The 20,701-nt window shown below is 45.5% G+C and overlaps 2 protein-coding genes across 3 annotated transcripts in view; both read right to left on the bottom strand.

Moving 5' to 3' along the window:
- Window positions 1-20,701, bottom strand: part of LOC144099299 (neuropilin and tolloid-like protein 2) — a 235,049-nt gene that overhangs the window by 48,982 nt on the left and 165,366 nt on the right. The gene's annotated exons all lie outside the window — the stretch shown is intronic.
- Window positions 14,519-17,075, bottom strand: LOC144097203 (uncharacterized). The gene is made up of 2 exons (XM_077629954.1): window positions 16,595-17,075; window positions 14,519-15,586 (listed from the first exon to the last, which is right to left on the bottom strand). Exons 1-2 carry the CDS (start codon window positions 16,846-16,848, stop codon window positions 15,019-15,021), a joined length of 822 nt encoding a protein of 273 aa, XP_077486080.1. The 5' UTR covers window positions 16,849-17,075; the 3' UTR covers window positions 14,519-15,018.

Genomic DNA, 20,701 nt, shown 5'->3' with positions numbered 1-20,701 from the left:
CAACTTCCGTAAATGACCTCACAGTATCCCAAGACCATGACACGGGTTCAGTCCAGTAACCATCGTAGCGTGGATATGAGTGCGTACGTAAGTGCAATGGCTGCAGTGCCTCGCAAAGTGCTTGCCGAAAGTGGTTAAATTAACGCGAACTCTTTTTTTCCATAGAAAAAGTAAAGTTTTATTTGTGGCTCATTTTAATTTTGTCGATTACCGTTCAAATTAAGAAGAAAAACTGCTCGAATAAGGTGGCCAGGCGACAGGCGTAATAAATGGAGATCGTTGGGAGCGGCTTTTGCCGTTGATAATGATGATCATATTCATGAGCCTGTACGGTATAACGCCTCTTCTGATCCTTTGTCTGGAAACAGCGATCGCTTGCCGACAAAGTTGACTTCAAGAAACGGAACAAAGCTGGCGCTATTTTAATGAGCATAGATTAATGAGCTCGTCTCTCAGCTCCCGAGGAATGATTCTAAAGTTTTGTGATTTCCACTCACTCCTAAATCCGTAATCGGATATATAAGCGGCGTAATCCAGCACACCGCTTTAGCGAAACAGTGCCCGCGTGTGCGGGCGACGCTTTAGGCCGGCGGGACCAGAGCAGCGCTGATCACTAAACTGCACGCGGCGACGCTCCCGATCCTTTACGCTCCGTAGCAACGCGGCCCCACAGTGAGAGCGTTCTCTCTAGCAAGCCTCGCGCTTCGCATCGGTAAAGAAAATAACTCCCGTGCAAGAAATGGACTCAACAACGCGCAATCCGTAAATGTCGTCAGAAAAGTCAGGGAGAGAGAGAGCTGTGGGAAAAAAAAGAGAGAAAAAAAAATGTGCCTCGAGGTAGAGAGTTTTTCCTTCTCCTAGGCACGCGCTTTCATGCCCCCGCCCCCCTTCCCTTCCAGCCCCTTTTCTCCTCTCCGATGCCTCAGCGCGGGCGTAACCCGATTAGCTCGTTTCCTGCAGCTAATTACGCAATTAGCCCGCGCACTCTTCCCGCGCAATGCTCCGCGAGAGAACGCCGCCTTCTTTTGTTTTTCTGCGCTTCCTTTACGCTATTTTTCACCGGCAGTGCACGCGACAGTACACCGGCACGACAGTCTGCAACGGCCGAGGTGCCGTGCAGTTCGATATGCGGCGGGCATCCGGATAAACACGTGCGTCCAACGCTTTTTAGAGCGCTCAGAGGTTCAATTCCCTTACACATTTTCCTTCTGCTGTTACTTTATACGAGTTGCAGCCATATATGGTGTAATTTCATTGATGCAAGCGATTTACAGTGCGTAACGATTAGAAAAAACTGCTGTCACTGGGACCTATATGCCCCAAACGGGAGTGACAGCAATTTATCGCCCTGTAAAAGCTGAGAGCGCTCCGTTAATAACACAGTTATTAAGCGCCGTTAAGTTCAAGAGCCTCTTCTTTCAGCTGCTTAACACAACCGATTGAAAGAAACCACGAGATATCCTTCATTGACAGCGCTGTTCCTCTTTTTTTTTATTTTGTTCGAAGTCCCATTCCGCTCGGCAGCATTCCCTGTATTACAACGGCAGGCACGCCACTATAGGCGCGAAAAAAGAGTAGTGACCACTGGCCATTTGTGGATCACAACACCGGGTTTTTAATGCGAAAGCATTGTATGGCCCAGAGGCAACGAAACTCAGTCATGGCGTTCGCCAGCAGCGGTGGTACCAGAAATCCCACATGACGTCACGGTGGTAACAAAGATAAATAAAATTTCTTCCGAAGATGCAGGGAGTTGATTCCAGGACTTCCAGATTGAGGTGAGCATACAGCCCATAAGCCACAAAACCGCGTTGCTTCTTAGCGACCAAAAGGAAACAGAGTATACGTGTTGTCTTACGACCGTACGCTAATCAGCAGGTGTGTCATAAGAAAGGAAGCGACAAATAAAACATAACATAAGTAATGAAACATAAGTAATGAATAAAAAAAGGAAAAAATTTTGAAAGAAAACGATATTTTCGCATTCAAAGCACGTAAGCAGTCTTAAGTGCCCTTCGTAATTTTTTTCTTAACTGTGTCTGAAACTCTTTTCGTGCATGAACTTTGTGCGGCTGGTTTAAGGAAACGTGCCCAACATGAGCCTTTCGCAGCAATTCTCCTGTGTTGCTGGATACCGAGGTACCAGCAGTATTTCGTACTTGTACTCAAGTGCGCTGATGATTCATATCATTTTGAACTTAGTCACTACCGCCATTTCTCTTGCCTTATACTCCTTCAATAATCGCGCTGCGGCTGGTAAACGCATAGCAAATAAGCAATGTAAAACTTTCTAAAAACCGGCTTTTACTCTAAGTCGCAAGTTTCAGGCTTTTTCTATATTCATCTGTTAGTAAACTCCACTGCGCGCATTTCGACAGCTTTTGATGTCTCGCCACGAAACCAAACTAAGCGAAGGAAACAACATCTCTACTAAAAAGTGATGTTCCAGAGCTTAGGCACAGATTTTTTTAACCTCGCCTGAAACAGAAATGCACTGTGAACCGATCTAGGCGCACAAACGCGCTCAAGGGTTGAGGCGTTACAATAACTTGCAATGAAAGTTTGAAGCACTCCCGAGTTCCAGTTTTCCCGGGTAGCAAGAGAGGGATTTGATGGCTGCTATCTTTTAGAGCGGCTTCGAAACTTAAAGCATCGTCTTCGTGCCCGGCCTTTGAGCAAGGCGTCTTAGGATCCGAAACTATAGCACTGCATTCGATACGGTGGATGGCAAACAAATATTCAATACATAATAATGTCTCAAGCCAGAAGTCTTTCGCGTCAGCCGACGAAGAAATCAACTTAAAAAAATATCAACCTAGTAACCGCACTACCGGCGCACAAACTGACGATCTGGCCGTTACCACGGTCGTAAGCCTCACTCAAATCGTGCCCGCGCTTGTTTTTCTAGACTTCCATGTCATTCTTTCTTCACTTGCTAAAAGCTAAAAAAAAAGTTTAAATAAGATAAGCGCGAAGAACTTTACTCGGCTAAGCGTGTGAGAAGAAACGCGAAGTGTTTCATCGACTGTCAGTGCACCATTGAATCATCCTACGGTAACCAGCGATAGTACCGTATAAAACAAAACAGGTACAGCTGAGGGTTAAAACGAAATGCGTGTAAGTCTACCGTTCGCACACTTTCGTAACCTATCTGTAAGCATTGCTGTATTTCGCTTAACCGAAATGAACTGTGTTCAACAACATTTTTTTCATTATAGCGGTGCCGTGTGCTACAAAAATATACTTGCGCATTTCAGCGCTTAAGAGTGTAGTTAAAGTAACACCGGAAAAAGCAATTTAAAATCTGGCTTTTAAACCATACATGCTCTTACGCAATGCGTTCTTCCTATTCGTGCACCTAATATTTCAATGTATAACATTATAATGAGCTTAATGTCCTGACTTAACGAATTATTTTGCCTACCCGTATTTACATTATCGGATATCGCGCGAGACAACGCTTGAAGCACAGGTTCAAAAAGCACGAAAACCATCAACCATAAATCTGCAGAAGCCTGACGGAATAAAAAAAACTGAAGCGTATAAAGTTACAATGGAAACTTCATCTCTCACAGAAAAAAAAAAAAAAAAACCCCGTCCCAATCCGCACAGTCTCCAGAAACGTGACCACCGGCGGTCTTATTTCGCCTCAAAACTCGAAGAAACTTCAGGATATTTGAGCTATAAAAAAGGTCCATTTTTAGAATTTTCGACTTACTTTATCTTCATAACAGAATGCAAGAGTAGCCAGACGGCTCAAAACAATAAATGTGAAACACGAGCCAGGGTTTCGGTACTTTTAAATGGCGCGTGGGAGCACTCACTAAAGAAAGAGGCGCTGCAAATATAGAAACCCAAACAATAGGAGTAGCTCGTCTATTGTTGTTTTTTTTTTATTTCCCCTTTGTTATGCCGACAATAAAAGGGGCGCTACGGCTTTACGCACCAAAACTGTTGTTATTCTTCCATTTTCTGTTGTAGCCAGCGAACCGCAGAAATGGACGCTAGAAAATAGAAATCAAGTCCGTGCAGGCAACCACCACTGATGTGTTTCATATCTGCTTCTTCGAGTGACGCCACGCAAACTACAATAAGCGTCACTAAGGGATACGTGCATAGAGGGAAGCTGTAACTATTACACGCGTCATTTTGAGTTCCCTGCGCGGAAGAGGAGGCCGGCCATTCTGAAACCCACGGGCGCCCTTTCTGCCTCCCCCCCCCCCCTCCCCTCCCTCTTCGGTCTGTACCTCGACACAACGCCTTCTTCGGCAACGGAACGTGCCTACCTGCCCTGATGTGGGTGCGGGGGCTGCTGCCGCTTTCTGGCTTCTTCAGATCGCTATAGCCCGCCCATGCATGGCTGCTTCTTTTATGAGACCGTTCTTGTTCAGCGGAGCATTCTGCAGTTCGCGAGCTTTATCTTTCCGCGTTTGTTTTTTTTTTTTTCCCGTTCCGCTGTGGCTGGGAGTCGATCGATTGGTCTTGTTTCTCAGGCTCCGTGCGTTTTGTGATCCCGTTGCAGAGACAAAAGCCCCCGGCTACAACCGCGCTTGCACGTGCCTGCCCATTCTTATAGTGCCTTACCGTTGCCAGCTTGCCGCCTGGCAGAGAACGCGGTTGTTGGGCTAGTTTCTGCATGGGATGAGCAGCGAGATGTGCAGCATTTAAGTGGTACATAGGTAAAAGCGGAGATGCTCAGCATACCTGCCTGCGAGGCTCAAGGGCATAAGCGTTCTCGTTTTCCGCCTCAGAAACTTTAAGAACTTGACTTGGAGGAAGCGTTTTTTGGTGACCGCAAAAGTTGCATGCGCACAGCACATAAGTTTTGATTGCACCACGTTGACTCCTTCAGAGTCATGTAGTATTTAGGTATTTAAGCACGCAAGGAAAATACTCAGTGGAACTCCGGGCGTCATCATGTTGTTGAGAAGTTTAAGCTGCCACAAGCCTTCAGCCAGCCCAAGAAAGCGTTATGGCTAAGCGTCTCATGGGGGCCTTGAGGCGCACACCGGTAAACCTGCACCTGCGCCCTGTGTGAGATTCTGAATCGTCTTCAAGATCAGAGAGGTCACGTGGTACCAGCGCAAACAGAGGCAAGCGAAGAAAAGAGCGGAATTGAGAACGCTGCTGGTATTCACAAATATAGGTACACACTGGACTTTCTTCGAGAGCCCAGTATGTACCTATATTTGTAAACACCTTATGCCAGCAGGGACACTGTCGCAATAAAAAAAAAAGAAAACGCGGTTTAGCGCACGCTGTTTTCTTCGCCATTGTCCCGAACGTGTCAAAATACTATATATGCTTCGAACTAGGATGAATTAGGCCAAATATGTAACCAATTACGCTGGGATACAAATCTGCAGTGAGCCACAACTACTAGCAGCAAAGAAGTATGCTGTGGAGAAATGCGGAACTGTACGGAAGCAAATTCTGAAAAGCATTCAGGACGTATTGAGGTTGCCTTAGTTGTAGGCCGCTTTCAAAGGATAGAGTAACATTTTCCGTCAGGCACGTATATAATATTTGCATAAATATGAAAAGCGATTGAGGAACTTGTGGTTCGGGCCCAAATTATCAAATACAATCTCTCCTAAGTGAGTCAGCCAATGCTTCATAAATCATCATGCCGGCCTTTTAAGCGCATTTATGCATAACCTTTACTACGCTATTCAATCACATGCGCGCACGTACGCGTCTCTGGCACTCTGGCTTACCGTCACGCAGAATGCAGACATGCATACATTTGACAGTGGTGTGCGCCAAACGCAGTTAGAGTAAATCTTGTGCAAGTCGTCTTCACTCAAAACTACAAGTCTACGCTGGCATCTTCGACATCGGAACGCTTAGAGAATGGGGGATAATGGAACGTTGCTTTACGTTGAAAATTAAGGGCAACACTTCAAATTTATTTGTTTTTTGTTGTTTTTTTTTGGGGGGGGGGGGCAATGTTCGTCACTTGAGAAGAGCATTGTGCTTTCGTCGCGCAAAACGTGAAAACAGCAATACGCCGTCATTATGATCGCAAACCTCCAGAACATTACACGGCACGTTTATTCATTTTATGAAGCATTTAAATTTGATATTAAACTCAACAAAAAATCCAGTTATTTATTGTCTTTCAGCTATATCACGTTATTTCCTTTAGACGTTCTTTACAAGCATAAGTATTAGCAAAGATTGTTCTTCCGTTTCACTTTGTGGCTTAAAATCCTTGCAGCTGGCCGCAGACAGAACCATTTCAAACGCCTTTAGTTGTGATGTTTTTGTGGCGAAATTCTGCACAAAAGCGAATTTCGTGCGGCGCTTCAACACAGCGAGGGAAATTCAGCCCTGTTTGTGTGTTGTTGCCTCCGTGTGTGCGTTCGCGCGTACGTGCCCGTGGAAGCACATTTTTGTTTTACTTCAGGAACCCGTTCCTCCCTCTTAATGGCAGCGCTTGCCCGGGTGCTTCGATGCCGGCTTCTCCAGCACTTTTGCTTTAAGTTGTCAACAACGGATGCAAGCTAGCCACACTACACTTGAGCTCTTGCCTCCGGCACTTCTTATCTAACAATACTTGGCATGCTTTTATATTACTTCCCAGGTTTCGTGCAGTTGATAAAAATATTGGTAGAACTTGCTTCATGTCAGCAGGCCACCTTCCATATCGCTTCTTTTTGGGTAGCTTCCTGGGGCAACGAAGGGCTGATAGCCACACTTGTGTGGCGTATGAGCGTTCCTTTTCTCTTTTATGCCTTTTTATAAACGCTCGGTTCTTGTTAGTAGGTGGGAATCATTGGCAATAACAAAGGATTTCAAGTTTGAGTCAATATTGTGTTTCCTAGTTTCCGTTTCGTTATGTTTTTTATGCCTTCAGGTTTTACGTCCGGTATCCAGTTTAGATAACGTGTGAAGAGTACAGCGATAAGAACTAGAATCATTTTTTGCGTAAGCTTGTGCTTTCCCTGTGCCGACAAAAAGGTTTTCAGCTCTCTTATGATTTCTTGTCGGAAATAATTTGGGCAACGTTATCTCTTTAAAGCTGCTAGCTGCACAAGTTTTCGTTTCTTGGTACTGAATTTTTAAGCCTACACATAAACACAATAGGATATTCTTGTAACGCCTGGTCTTAAGGCCTTGTCCAAAATTTTCTTTCTATAGTTTCGGAATCCTCAAGTGGAGTCCTTGACGTCTAAACAAAGCTGTGCTTCTATGAACTCTACCGTTGAGAGCATAAGTTTGCTTTCAGGGCTTAAAATATAGCTCACGAAACATGTTTTGATAAGAGACATTAAAGTTCTTGTTTTTTACCTTCAACGCGCTGGAGCGCAAAAGCATCAGCAAATTTTCAGAGATGCAGCTAAATGAATACGGAGATTTTAAAGTCATGAGCAAAATAAGAATATTTATAAAGACAAAACTCACTATCGGTTTGTGCAAAAAAGTTAAGTATACATGCCTGCGCTTAAATAATAAATTTCGTTATTTTTGCACAAAAGAAATAAGTCGTGGTGGCAGGTTCATGTTTTTTGTAGAAACGTGCAGAGCAGTGTCTTCAATACAGGATAAACTGGAAAGCAACGCAGGATACAGGGGCAGTGAAACTCAATTCCAGCGCTGAGGAGAACTGTTTTTTTTTTATTTAGACAGCACGCAATACATGACAAGGCTACTTGGTTTGCATAGGGTCACGAGCAATGTTCCTGCAACATGGTCTCAATACTCGTGGCAAGACACGACAGCATACATACACGGTGTATCCCAAAGGCTTAAGAAGGCCGCACAGAAGGCAGGCTTTCGCGTACTGTCCTGTTCCCCTGAGGCGGTTGGCAACATTTGCGTGACCATGAACTGGAAAGGTCTAGCTTTAGTGCCCGTGAAATATGCGTAACGGTTGAGCTATGTAGAGGGAAGAATTGAGAGAGTTGTGAATTGCCTTATTTAGAGTGTGCAAAGGCTGCCGATGTGACATTGAGTTCTAAAGTTTAAAAATTCCGATTGAAATTACAAATTTGTTACGCAATTACTACATGAGAAATCAGAAATAGTTAATCTTGCAGCCCAATTCGGAACAGAATCAGGTTGGTTAGCAAGACCAATTTGATGTGAGTACTAGACTGAAGGTGCACATTCCTGCCTCAAAATCATAACCCTGATACGCGCGTATCTTTTCCGCGCTGCGGTTCATGTTTTAGGAGTGGTTTTAGAGACCTTAAAATATGATGAGCACGCTAGGAAAGATATCAGCTTGAAATAAATCAAGTTCAGTTTTCTATCATGATTGTGGAAGTTCATGCAAGGGTGTTCGTAAAAGTGTAATAGAGAGTGAGGGTCCAGTGGGAATTGCGAAACAAGGTAAGTTTGAATCTGTTAGGGTTTCGCTTCATGAATAATCGGTCGCACCATTTTTCAAGATTATTTAGATAATTTTGGGAAGCTACATAGGAGAGATATGTTAATCACTGTGCGAACATTGACGCAATAACCGGCAGAGATGTAAACTTTGCATAACTGATGTGTTCGTAAATCATCAAAGTAGAGGGCTAACAAAACTGCGGGAAGACTAGGCCTTGGGCGTCTGGGGCAAGACAGGGATTTTAACGGGAAAGGCTTTCGGTTAGCTACCCTGCACTGGGGAAGAGAATGAGGGGATTAAAGAGGGAAGAGAGAAGGAACGGGAAACACATTCGCAATCTGTCAATCAAGGCTGTCGTTCGTAAAACACAAAACAGTGCCTTGTGTGCCTTGATGGCAGTCGACTGTTGTCTAGCTTTAGCTTCAGTAGGAAACCTGCTTGATGTGCGGTATAGAAAGTGGCCGCCACGATGGGGTTCGAACCCGGGTACTCCGGCACAGAAGCCGAGCGGCCTAACCACTGAGCCACCACGGCGGGATACGAGCACTAGTCCGAATACGAGCACTAGTGGACGTTGTACAGGGCAAAAGAGTAAATACAGCAATTGTAGGTCAAGAAGGTGAGGAACCAGCTTACTTGGTTAACACAGGTAAAAACGCGACGGAGTTAGTTGCATCCTAGTAAGTTGTTATCTCGTGCAGTTTTACGCTTCTGTCAGTGCCTGCTAAGGGGGTAAATTGCATCTCAAGCCGTGTTTGAACAGCACTTTCGTTAGCTCTATGTTAATTGTTTAATGTGAAAAAAAATAAAAATAAAGGAATCTCTGACTGAATATTTGACTATGATACTTCAGAATACCTTTACACATGTGTGACAAGATCTCACAGGAGCTTGTGTTGATCTCTTGCCGCGTTCTAAATTTCGCATTGCAAACAATAATGCATGTCTTCCGTCCTTACATCTAAAATATCAGCAAAGAACTACTGATGTGTTAGTGCCTCATCAAAGTAGATGACTAACAAAACTAGACAAAGACTAGGCCTTGGACGTGTGGTGCAAGCAGGGATTTTAACAGGAAAGGCTTGCGGTTGGCTACCCTGCAATGGGGAAGAGAATGAGGGGATTAAAGAGGGAAGAGAGAAGGAACGGGAAACACATTCACAATCTGTCAATCAAGGCTGTCGTTCGTAAAAAACAAAACATTGCCTTGTAAGCGTTGATGGGAGTCGACTGTTGTCTAGCTTTAGCTTCAGTAGCAAACCTGCTTGATGTGTGGTATAGAAGGTGGAGGCCGTGAATGAAAAGTGTGAGCTAGATTTCCCGAGGAAAGCTCCTGCGGGTTCCACAATGTGAAGGATGAAAAAAAGTGCTAGCATCCAAAACGTGTTTTATTAAATGAGGGTAAATTTCGTGTTCCATCACTTTATGTGGTACGCTGGTTAGAGAAATGACGTGACAATTAAGCGGAGACTGTCGCCTGATTTTAAGCTGTAACGACCTTCCTCACTTTCCAGTCATCATCAGGCTCCATGTAGCAAGTGACTGCGTAAACAAAAACGAATGGTAATAAAATGGGAGGTGTTTGGTGCTGTTTAAAAGCTTATGATTATTTTTTCTATGCAAGCTGATGAAGAAAGCTTCATATTTTTTATTGAAAAAAATTAAAATTGGTTTTGGCGAAAGGGGTAGCGCAGTATCTGTCTCACATCTCGGCGGACACATGAACCGCGCCGAAAAGGAACTGATAAAGGAGGGAGTGAAAAACGAAAGAGAGAAAAAGGTGCCGCAGGGGAGGGCTCCGCAATAATTTCGACCACCTGGGTATCTTTAACGTGCACTGACATCGCACAGCACACGGGCGGCTTAGCGTTTCGCCTCCATCGAAACGCGGCCACCGCGGTCGGGTTCGAACCCGGGTACTCCGGCTCAGTAGGCGAGCGGCCTAACCACTGAGCCACCGCGGCGGGATAAATTAGAGTCCGAATACGAGCACTGGTGAACGTTGTACAGGGCAAAAGAGGAAATACAGCAATTGTAGGTCAAGAAGGTGACGAACCAGCTTACTTGATTAGCACAGGTGAAAACGCGAGGTTAAATAGCTTCGCACAAACAGTGCTGCTAACCTCGCCGCCTGCATTGGTAAGAGCAAAAACATGTTAATTGTAATGCAAATCTTTCTAACGGTTCCACACTTCCGCTCTTTAAACAGTTGAATAAATTTAGAGTTAGTAACCTATATAAGTTGGCGCCGGAGTAATACGTTAGTAATAAGAAGGGAACAATACCCTTACCACATTTCCAGGCTATGCTTAGGTAAGAAGCCAAAAAAAAAAAGCAGGGAGGGAGCGAAAAAGAAAAGCCGGGAGGTAATCACTAGGAAAGTGCATTTGGCTCTCTTTCAAAAAGTGAAAGTCAGAAACGGATATAAAAGAAAACGTTAAAGACGCCGAAGTAGTGTGTGGATGATACTACGTCGCACTCTACTGTTTTATGTTTCTTGCGCTAGAACTTGAAATTAAATAACAGACTCGAGAACCTTGAGGCTCTACAACAACATGCCGCCCATGCATGGCACCATCACAAAACAGAGCAGTGCCTGGAAAACCTTCAGGCTCAAGATTGATACTGTCATTATACGATGGATTTGCTCTCTATCAATAAGCAACAGACAGCCAGCGCAGTGTCAGCGCGGTTTTGTCTCCAGTACATAGAGCATACACCAAATGCTATCGGGGATAAGAGTATCCAGGGTGCATGAATAGCAATCCGCACATGCCAAGTGACTCCTGATTTAACTATAAGACATCATAAAAGCAGACAAGGATGGGAAATAAGAGGCTCGTTATGAAATACGCGTGAAGGAAGCCATAGGCCCCCGAAACGAAGCAGAGAACACGTGATTGTTAAAACTTTCTCTTTGATTAAGGTGTTGCTGGTGAACACTGAATAAGTTAGGTTACACGCAACCTAAACATAAGCGAAAGTAAAAGACTGGACAGCCTTAGCCTAGCTTGGTTGGAGGAGCGCTTTGCACGAAACTCGTGGGTCATGGGTTCGCATTCCATCAGCGACATGTGGCTGTTTTTTCTTTGACTTTAGAATAACTAATATTTCAGCAGTAAAATGATTGCACTGTTCATTTTCATTTGACCTACATCAGAAATTTAAAACGAAGGCTGAAAATATTCCTCTGTGCTTCCTTGGTTCCGGTTGCTGTTGGCTTCCGTCATAAGTTAGGTAATATTAAAAATAGAGCGTTATTTTCACCTCCAGAACAGCTGTCTAGAGAAAATAGGTGAAGCTTTTGTTGTTTCTGGCGCGTTCTGGAGAATTTTCTTCCGATAGTACATTCTCCACCGTGTCGACCTAGCCAGAGGCAACCCAAGCATGCCTGTTGGGCATTTCTGTCGCATGTCGTTTTGCCCTCTTGTGTTTTCTACGTAATGCATACGTTCGAGGGGAAAAAAAGTCAATGCCACGCTCAGCCACAGAATAGAAACTGTGGTTCCTTCGTGTCGCTCTCTTTCCGCCGAAATTTGGAGCTGGAAGACGCGAACATACACATCGACTTCAGAGATCAATGCAAATGTGTAAAATCCGCCGCTGTGGGCAGATCTTGTCGTCTTCACCAGCATGGTGCTTCCCTGTGATACCTGCTGAAGCAAAGTTTGCGCAATGCTAAGGGCGAGACGAAATTATTCAGTTTAGCGCACCGCGAATGCGAATATTTTTAAGACGGTCTACATGCTTTCGCGAAATGAGGTTTTTCCTTAACCGGCAAATCCACAGCAGTAAGAATACGTTTATATAAATAAAAAAAAATTCTGAGATCCCGTTGGTGCACATCGTTCGCCTAGAGACTGTTTATGTTTATCTCAGAGCTTCGAGAATACATAGATTATGCGTGATCACAATTCAGAAAAACGCGTGACGGAAAAATGCACGCAAGTGGTTCGAAATCCCACAAGTCACGGACTGTGGCTACCATCACCTTACTCGTATTTTTGCTCAAACACATAAACGTAGGTTGCACTGATTTGTAAATAGTTCATCTCTTTTTACTCCCGACGTATTTTTGAACGATAGCTGATAACGGGCTGTTTACTTGCGCTCGGTCATATTTGGCAAACCATTACCACAAGGGAACCGAAACAGGCACGACGAGCGCTAAAAACACTCCGCTGAAGCATGAACAAGTTCACAAAGTCAATTTTGCGTACTATATTCCCTGTATCTAGAGCTCTTTTTATTATTTTAACGTTTATATTCTGGCTTTAATTGTACGAATCGCACATTGCCGCCGTCGGGCACGAAGCTTATCCTGTTGCAGCGCTCGCGTCATATTATTTATTCACTTCCCGGGTCCTTTAGGGATTCAGTCGTAGAAAGAGAGTAACCTAGCTACTAGCCAGCACAGCCATTACGACCCAGTCCCAGTGACCCATATGCGCAACGCACCCGGGTCACCCGACCGCGCATGCCACATTCCTGGGAGCTACCGCTCGCCCTGCCACCGGGGTCACATTCTTGTTTCGAGGCAGGCGGAGGCGATAATTTCAGGTAGCGGCTTCCTACAAGGGGAACTAAGACGCCTATGTTATGGCCCTGGATAATCCTTAACATTTCTTTCTCAAAAAGGCATCTGCAACAAGAACCCGGCATGGAAGAAAGTGGTATTCATAGAGCTGCAGACCTCAGTGTGTTACATAAAGGCCCTCGAATCTTTTTATAAGTTATCCAACTTCAATTCACGGAGAACTGCGCCGACAGTTAGGCTCCCCCCCCCCCCCCCCCCCCGTTGAAATCTAACACAACCAGAATTTTCTATGCGTATTCCTCAACCTCCAATACTTCTGTTTTACCGCAGCGGTGGCCTAGTCGACGTTGGTCTAATTAGGCCAGCGTGTTTTTTATGCATGTGTGTGTGCTGTGTGACTAAGACAAGGTAATAAAGAAACAAAATGTGGTGGTCTAGTGGTCTGAGCATCCGCCTCGCAAGCGGGAGGTGCGAGGTTCGATCCCCAGTGCCGCCGGGTACCCACCGGTGATACAACGGGTACTTTCCCCTGCCTGGTGCTCGGCTTCTTTAGGAAATGCTTAGGAAAAGGGGCCTTTGACCCCACCTTGAGTAGTCGAAAACACCTTGTGCCATGGCGCTCTTTGGCCACAGATGCCGTTGCACCGTAAAAATCCATCATCAATACTTTGGTTGGGCATGTCGAAAGAATTTATCAGCCCCTAAGATAAATTTTATGTGCTACTTAATAAATGGTATGTTTTGCCGAGATGACAGAAAAATATAAATTTCTGCTTACTTGCGTAAATCACGAAATACAGCGGTATTTCTCAAAAACGTTTTTTTTTATTAGTTTCTGCCCATTTTCCTCCCGCTTCATTTCCTTTCATCACGACTTAAAGACTCCCGCCTCTAGAAAATATCAGTGGCGTTCCATGCTGCACCGAAAAATTCTGTTAATTACAACCAGAAATCTCTATTTGCACAGCAGTTAAGGAAAGCGAGGAATTTGGAAAAAATAAAGAAAATAGTTGTTTCTAAACCTCTTCAAAAACTAATGATTTTTCTGCAAATTTTGCTTTTGGTATTACCAGAAGGAGAGAAAAATTACCCGAGTGAAACATAACCGGGAAACGCGGCGCCTTCTAGAGGCGTTTAGAATCATTTGCTGCGGCTGTCGACTGCGCCTCGCACTGGATGAAGACCAAGGCTCCGCGATCCATGCGCCATCCATGCGCCGTGGAGTCACGGTTTGAGGTATTTGCGCGCGCCCCACCCGAAGACTTCGATGGTAGCATAAGGCCCGTCCGGAAATGTGTGTGTGGAGGAGGGGGGTGGGGGCGCGTACACGGCAGTAAATCAGCTCTCAGGAGAGGCTTAACAGGAAGCTGAGACGTGCCATAATTACAGTATCATTGATACCAAGTTTCTCTGTTCATAATTTAAAAAACCATTCAGATGATTAATGTCCCTGTAGTAGTTTCCGTTCTAATAAGCAAAGGGATATGATGAAATACGCGTCGAGTGGACATTAACGAATTCTCGGAAAACAGAGAGAATGCTTGTGTTCACCTGTCGGCAGCGCCACAAAACCAGTGCATGCATAGCTTTTTCCTGTGAAGTATTTCTGACCGACTAAACTGCCGAAAACTTGAGCCACGGATTGTGAACTTAGGCGGCTGTTTTGTTCCTTCTCGGGTTTATTTCTATTCATTGCAGGTATGGCTTATGAGGCAAATACAAAAAATATTACTGGAAACATCCGTGAAAAGTTTCTCGAGAGGCCTTCGCCTGCGTCGCAGTCCCTTTCGTGTGCCGCGGTATCGCTTTCTGTCGCCTGAAATACCTGCGCGGACTACGTCCTAGTGACTGTCTCGTTCTACTCCATGGCGTTGACGCTCAGTGAAGGAGCACACAGCAAAGAGCTGATACCGCACTCTTAGGGTATTCCCCGGATTGTGGTTAGCGTCCCCATCCTCGTTTATGCGACGGGTTGGCCGGTCCTTGTGCTTGATTGCTTCTCGCGATAACCGTAATGGTGTCTGGTAAGCTCACATACATGACGCCTTAACCAAGTGGTTGTCTGGTCCCGGACGTGTTAGATCAGATGGTAGCGTCACTGTGCGCCTGGTAAACCATTTACGTAGACAGACGGCACAATACGCTACGCGTCTTCCTCTGCACCTACGTCATTGTTTACATCAGCATCGTTGGTCCCACCTAGGTGCGTGCTGTTACCGTTGCTGTCCGAGGCGTTGACCTTCGAAGAATGCGTAACGGTGCTGGTCCTGGCTACACTTCCAGTACTCACGAACACTGAGGTCGAAGATTCGAGAACGAGCGTCGTCTGTTGCGTCGTGTTCGGAACCAGTTTGAGCGTCGTTATTGGCGTCGCAGACGACTTAGGCGTCGATGAGGACATCGATGTTACGGCGTCGCTCGAGGACGTCCCCGCAGCAGAAGGGTTGCCCGTTGTGTCGGTTCTTCGCGTCGCGGATCGCGTACCGCTCACCGTCTGTCTCCATCTGCCCTCAAGGTAATCGTTGTAAAGGGCTTCCCCGTCAGGAAAGGGCGTGGACGTCGTGCTTCGCCTTGTTCGGCCGGGGTGATCTATGTTAGAGATGGGTCTGTGCGTCAGCAGCAGCAGGACGGCGTCTTGAGTCGCATCGTCGACTCTGGGCGCAGGACCCATGGTCTCCAAAGTTTCAGGTGGCTCGGACTCCGTGGGGATCCTGCGCAAAATGTTTGGCCTTAGAGTTGTAAGGAAACAGCAAAGTTCGTTCAAATTTTTATTAAGTGGGCTTGTCATCGAGAGTTGCTATTTTCAGCTTTCATTGAGTAGATCAGTGCATAAAGACCTTCCGCGATTCCACGAAGATTGCTTCTAAAAATGCATAACATAACTGCGTAACCGCATATTAGACTGGGCGGGCACCTCGATAACTTTAGCACTTTGCACGTGGTCACTGTGATTATCACATTCATCTCAAACCATGACAGTTATGAATTTTTACACGATTTGGAAAGAAAGCACCCTCGAAAAGTTAGAAGGAAAAGAGAACCTGCGCTTCTATGTTGGCTTTGTTGTTTCGCACCACCCTTCTCAACGTATCCATTCACACTCGTACTGCACTTCAGTAATTCTGCACATCGCTTCCAGAATATTCCGTAATGAGATCACCTGAATTCATGGCCACTTTGTTCATAAAGGCACAGATGCAACATTCCACAAATGGACACCCTTTTCCCCCTCACGACAATAATTAATTTAATGTGCGTGCATGGTCAGCCGGTCCAATTCACAGAAAGGACTAGAAGCAGGAGGGTGCATGTAAGCAACACCTCCTGTGACGTATACCAGCTGGCTGGGCAGTGTCGCAAAGGCACTATTTTTTTCTGGGTCGCTGCATCGCGTAAAAATTTTTCTGGAACTCCACATAATCGTGCGCGCCTTCCTGGTCAATATAGTGCATGGTAAGTACATAAACTTGAAACTTGCGCTCATTTAATATGCTGCTAACTTTAGCAAGAGTTCCTTACATTAGAGTTTCTGATACTTTGTCTTTTACGTCTATCAATGCAAAATGTACTTTTCAGAATAACGCGTCAGGCCTATATTGAACACGCGATGCCTGTGATTTCATGTCGTTGATTGTGGTATTGTCGCCACGTAGAATGACCACTGCCTCGGAAACCCTCGAGGCCGAATAAAACCATCCGCAGTAAGAGCTAGCACGTACCTGCTCGACTTGGATCCCCTGTCGGCGATGGCTGCCATGAGGCGATGGTACTCCGTCTTGAGCATGTCGTTTCGCCGCACAGTGTAGGCCAGCACGCCAGCACAGAAAAGCACGGCCAGCGTGAGCATGGCCCCCACCGCGTACAGACTTCCATGGGAGAAAAAGACGGTCTCGGCCTGTGCCTCCTGCTGCTGTTGCTGTTCGATATGTATGGCCTCCACGCTCCGGTCACCGACCTGCTCTTGATGTCTCATGGGTGACGGTCTGCCATCGGGCGCTGGAGCGCCTCGGTCGCTGGCAGCTTCCTCACCGGCGCCACCGCCACAGCGGACGGTTCCTGTCGCTGCCCCGTGCACTGCACTTCGGCCGACGCGTCGCCACCCGACAAATATATTACCGCGGAGCCTTTCACCGGTGCAACATCGCCGTGTTCGGTGAGTGCACCGGACCCAGTCGGTGGTCGCGCGCAGCGCCGCGCAAAATGATGCTGATGCTGATGAAGAAGCTCTCGATGGCGATGACGATATGGCTGCATAACAAGGCATATGAGGAATCTCTCGCCGAGTTATTTGTATTGAACAAGGTTTTGGTGAAACTGCGCTCCACGCTTAGCAGTACCTCTTGCTGGGCTAGTTGGTGTAACATTGTGTAGCAAAAGTAAAAGTAAGAACAGCGTTAATTTTTACACAAACCATACAGATAGACGAGACAGGACAGCGCCCGTCCTGTCTGGTCTTTCTGTGTGGTTTGTGTAAACATTAGCGCTGTTTTTACTCTTGTTACACAATGTGCTCCACGCGACAGCAGATTTCTTTTCACCGTAAAAAGTGACCGGTACGGTTTCATGCTCGTTTATGTCAGCAAATTGCATTAGGTGAACTATTTATTTCCCCAGTCGAGTCACCACAGCTACCTTCTAAAAATCATTTTCTCCACAGTGCAGCTGCACCCACTGACCGCGAGAAACGTGTGGACGGTCTGTAACTTGTACGAACTACGTGACCTGCATATGTGCAGCACAGCCGCGGTAATTATTCTCTACCACCTAAAACCCGCATGCACCCGGTCTCTGTGTCATGCATCGTTCAGGAATTTGCGCATCACGACCCAAGCAATGCGGAGCGACAGTGATTTGCCCTTACAATGTCTATGTGGCCATACCGCTTCCTCAACCATAACAGCGAGTCCTCCTTTCGGCGTCCCCGCTTCTTGGAACATAATGGCTAAGCATATTAGGAAAGTATTGTATTTTGACGCCAAAATTGGCGCTAAATTAAATACTCTTCGTTTTTTTCGTGAAAATCCAGAATCTGCAATTGCTTTAATATCGTCAGTGTTATAGCAACGACAGCGACTTGAACGACCAGCGGTATTACAATAGAAAGAAAACAACAAGAAGAGGTACGGTTTCATAAAAATATATGTATTTATGGTTGTGAAGAGTTTTTTTCTTTGCCCTGCCTTTAGAGGAAGACATAAACAAGGTGCTACGAATGCTGGAAGCTCGAACCGAAGCCAAATTCTTAGTGCCAGATTGTGGTTATCAGTCCTATATATGCTCGTTCCTCAACAGCTCAGCAAAGTGTTGCCTTTGGAAACACGGCTTTTATGGCGCTAGCGTTAATGTACATTGAACATACTGCGCCAAAATTCACAGAAAGAGCAAGAAAAGAAAAGTTAAAAGCAAGGAGTCGATGGAAGAGACTTCCTCCTTTGCGGTGCTACACACGGGTGAAACCCTAACAAGAAGAAAAATAAATGATGAGAGAAAGAAACAAATCGGAGTATCAAACGGAGAGATAAAGCACAACACCGTCGCGACCTATCGGCTAAGCTTCAACAGCTTACAAATCGAAGCCGTGTATGAGGAGCTCCCGGGACTACGACTGATGCGACAGTGTTCCCCAAAATCCTGTATTCCGTTAGTGGACGGTTCTTGCGGGAGTGAAGTGTACGGCTGAACACTTGCTAGTCGACAGTAATTACACAAAGCAAGGTTACAACACCCCAAGGCAAAAGCAGCAGAACGTAAATGTGCTCGTAAAGTACATTTTCCTGTCGTCTAAATTTATATTACGCCGTAGACACCGCCAATCTTAGAACTATATATTAACGGTTGATACCTCTCACATTAATATTTCTAAGCTTCGCAGACAAAGTGACCGCAATAGGCTTGTGTTATCCGCAGTCCCCGTGACCAGCAAATAAAACACACATGGCGAATTTTACACCGTTTTAGTGGCCCAGGTAAGTCTTTAACGGTTTGATCAGGCATAGTCAAGCGATGCACACATAAACGTTTGACTGTTACTTTGGAAGGGGAAATTAGGCACCTCCGCGAAACAACGTAGAATAAAAAATAGGAACTTTATTTGAGACGTGTTTAAAAGCCTGGGTGACAAAGAAATCTGAATCGGCCTCAACGGTATTAATTCATTGGGGTGCATAGTAGCCGTCGGAGACAGCTCTAATCCTAGAGCGTTACAACTTTAGCAGTTTTATTCGTCAGTCCTAAGAGAAGATCTGTGGAGTGAGGTAAAAGCTTTCGTGCGCTTTCACAAGCTTTGTTAGCAATATATCGTCGTAATTTGACAAACACTACTAAATAATAGGCTGCAATGTTGTAGAAACCTACACATATTGAGACATTTTTCAAGAAAAAGTATCTCGGGAGCAAGCAAGTGACAGAAGAAATCCACCGGTCAGTACTCGCGTTGCCTCAGTCGTTCACCTCAGCGAGAGCTCAACGGAGCTCAGCCTGCTCACAAGTCACCCGCAAGCAACAATTTTTGTTCACCGCACAACGACTACATTTTGATGGATCGATGGATGGAAGGTAGGAGCGTCCCCTTTGAAATGGCGCAATGGTTCTTGCCGCTATGCTCAGTTTTTTCCTTTATTTTTTGTTTTCTCTGCTGTAAGTTGTTAATACAATTCGCCATTTCCTTTGAAAAAAAACATCTTCCTACACTTTAAAACACTTTGAGTAACTGCTCAACTGCGCCACCTGGCGGCTAAGCATTGTCTACATCGTCCTCCGTTTTAAGCGTGAGCAGCGCAATGTCGACGTAAAGGGACGGAGAATGTGGCAGTATCGTCTGTGGTTAAGAAAACTCGCCGCGCAATATTCTGCTAAGCAGACACCCGGATGGGGCGAAATAAGACCTGCAGCGCAACGCCGTGCTAAGTCGGATCGGCCGACGTGTACCACGGCGCCAAGATGTTCTAGACAAAGCTCTCGCTGGAAAAAGATGTCAAACCCTTCTTCACGTCTTGGTGTCTGCATCCGCCGCATGTTTTGTGAAACACAAACTGCTGCAAAAATTTCAAAAATATATTTTATGCCAAATAACTGAGTTTTAGGATAAATTAGTGGCAACACCCATCCAGGAAATCAGCAGTCTGGCAGTGAAAGACGTTCTACACAATAGCTGAGAGAGAGAGAAACTACATCCTTAAGCGAAACGCGCCGGGGGAACCAGAGAAACAAAATATTTCCGCATTATTTTCTACTTATTAGTCGAATATCGCGAAAAGAGAGTGATTCTTTCGCTTTAGCATACCTGAGAATGGAAGACCCGCCCTGTTCATCTTGATGACTTCGATGTTTTATTTTTTGTGTGTGCAAAAAGTTTTTGTTGTTTTGACAAGAAGGTAATCTTGACACTATTGCCAGGTTAGAGACATAGGCAAGGCACATGCAGATAACATTTGCAGAAACGGACAGTCACTTTTTTGGCAAAAGCAATGAGACAGCTCCAGACGACAAGAGCAGAAAGCCTGATGTTTTTCACGGAGGAAGAATGCAACGTAAAAAAACGGGGCCACTACCTGGCAGTAACAATCTAGGCTAGCGACGTAAAGTACTCCTCTTTAGCAGAACTGGTGCCAAGCCATTAAAATGAACCTAACATATTGCACTTGTTATTGAAAGTGTGAATCAGAGCCTTCAGGCAGTGCATCAAAGCATGCATGGGACAGGAGCGGACGCCTCTCGCTTTTCTACGGCGGAAGTTTAGCCAAAGTATTTCGATTGAGAGGTCGCCATTCTGGTTTTTCTGTCTTTCCAGGGACCAGCTAAAAACAGCACGAACCAGGATCTATCTT

Source organism: Amblyomma americanum, chromosome 7 (assembly GCF_052857255.1).
Source record: "Amblyomma americanum isolate KBUSLIRL-KWMA chromosome 7, ASM5285725v1, whole genome shotgun sequence".
Taxonomy (NCBI): Eukaryota; Metazoa; Arthropoda; class Arachnida; order Ixodida; family Ixodidae; genus Amblyomma; species Amblyomma americanum.
Note: the sequence above shows the minus strand (reverse complement) of the source record. Positions and strands in the feature narration are given on the sequence as shown.

Bases quoted from the DNA above. Each gene is read 5' to 3' on its own strand.
- LOC144097203 (XM_077629954.1), bottom strand. From the start codon at position 16,848: ATGAGACATCAAGAGCAGGTCGGTGACCGGAGCGTGGAGGCCATACAT. The intron at 15,587-16,594 runs GTACGTGCTAGC...CATTTTGCGCAG, and splicing joins AGGGGATCCAAGTCGAGCAG to GATCCCCACGGAGTCCGAGC.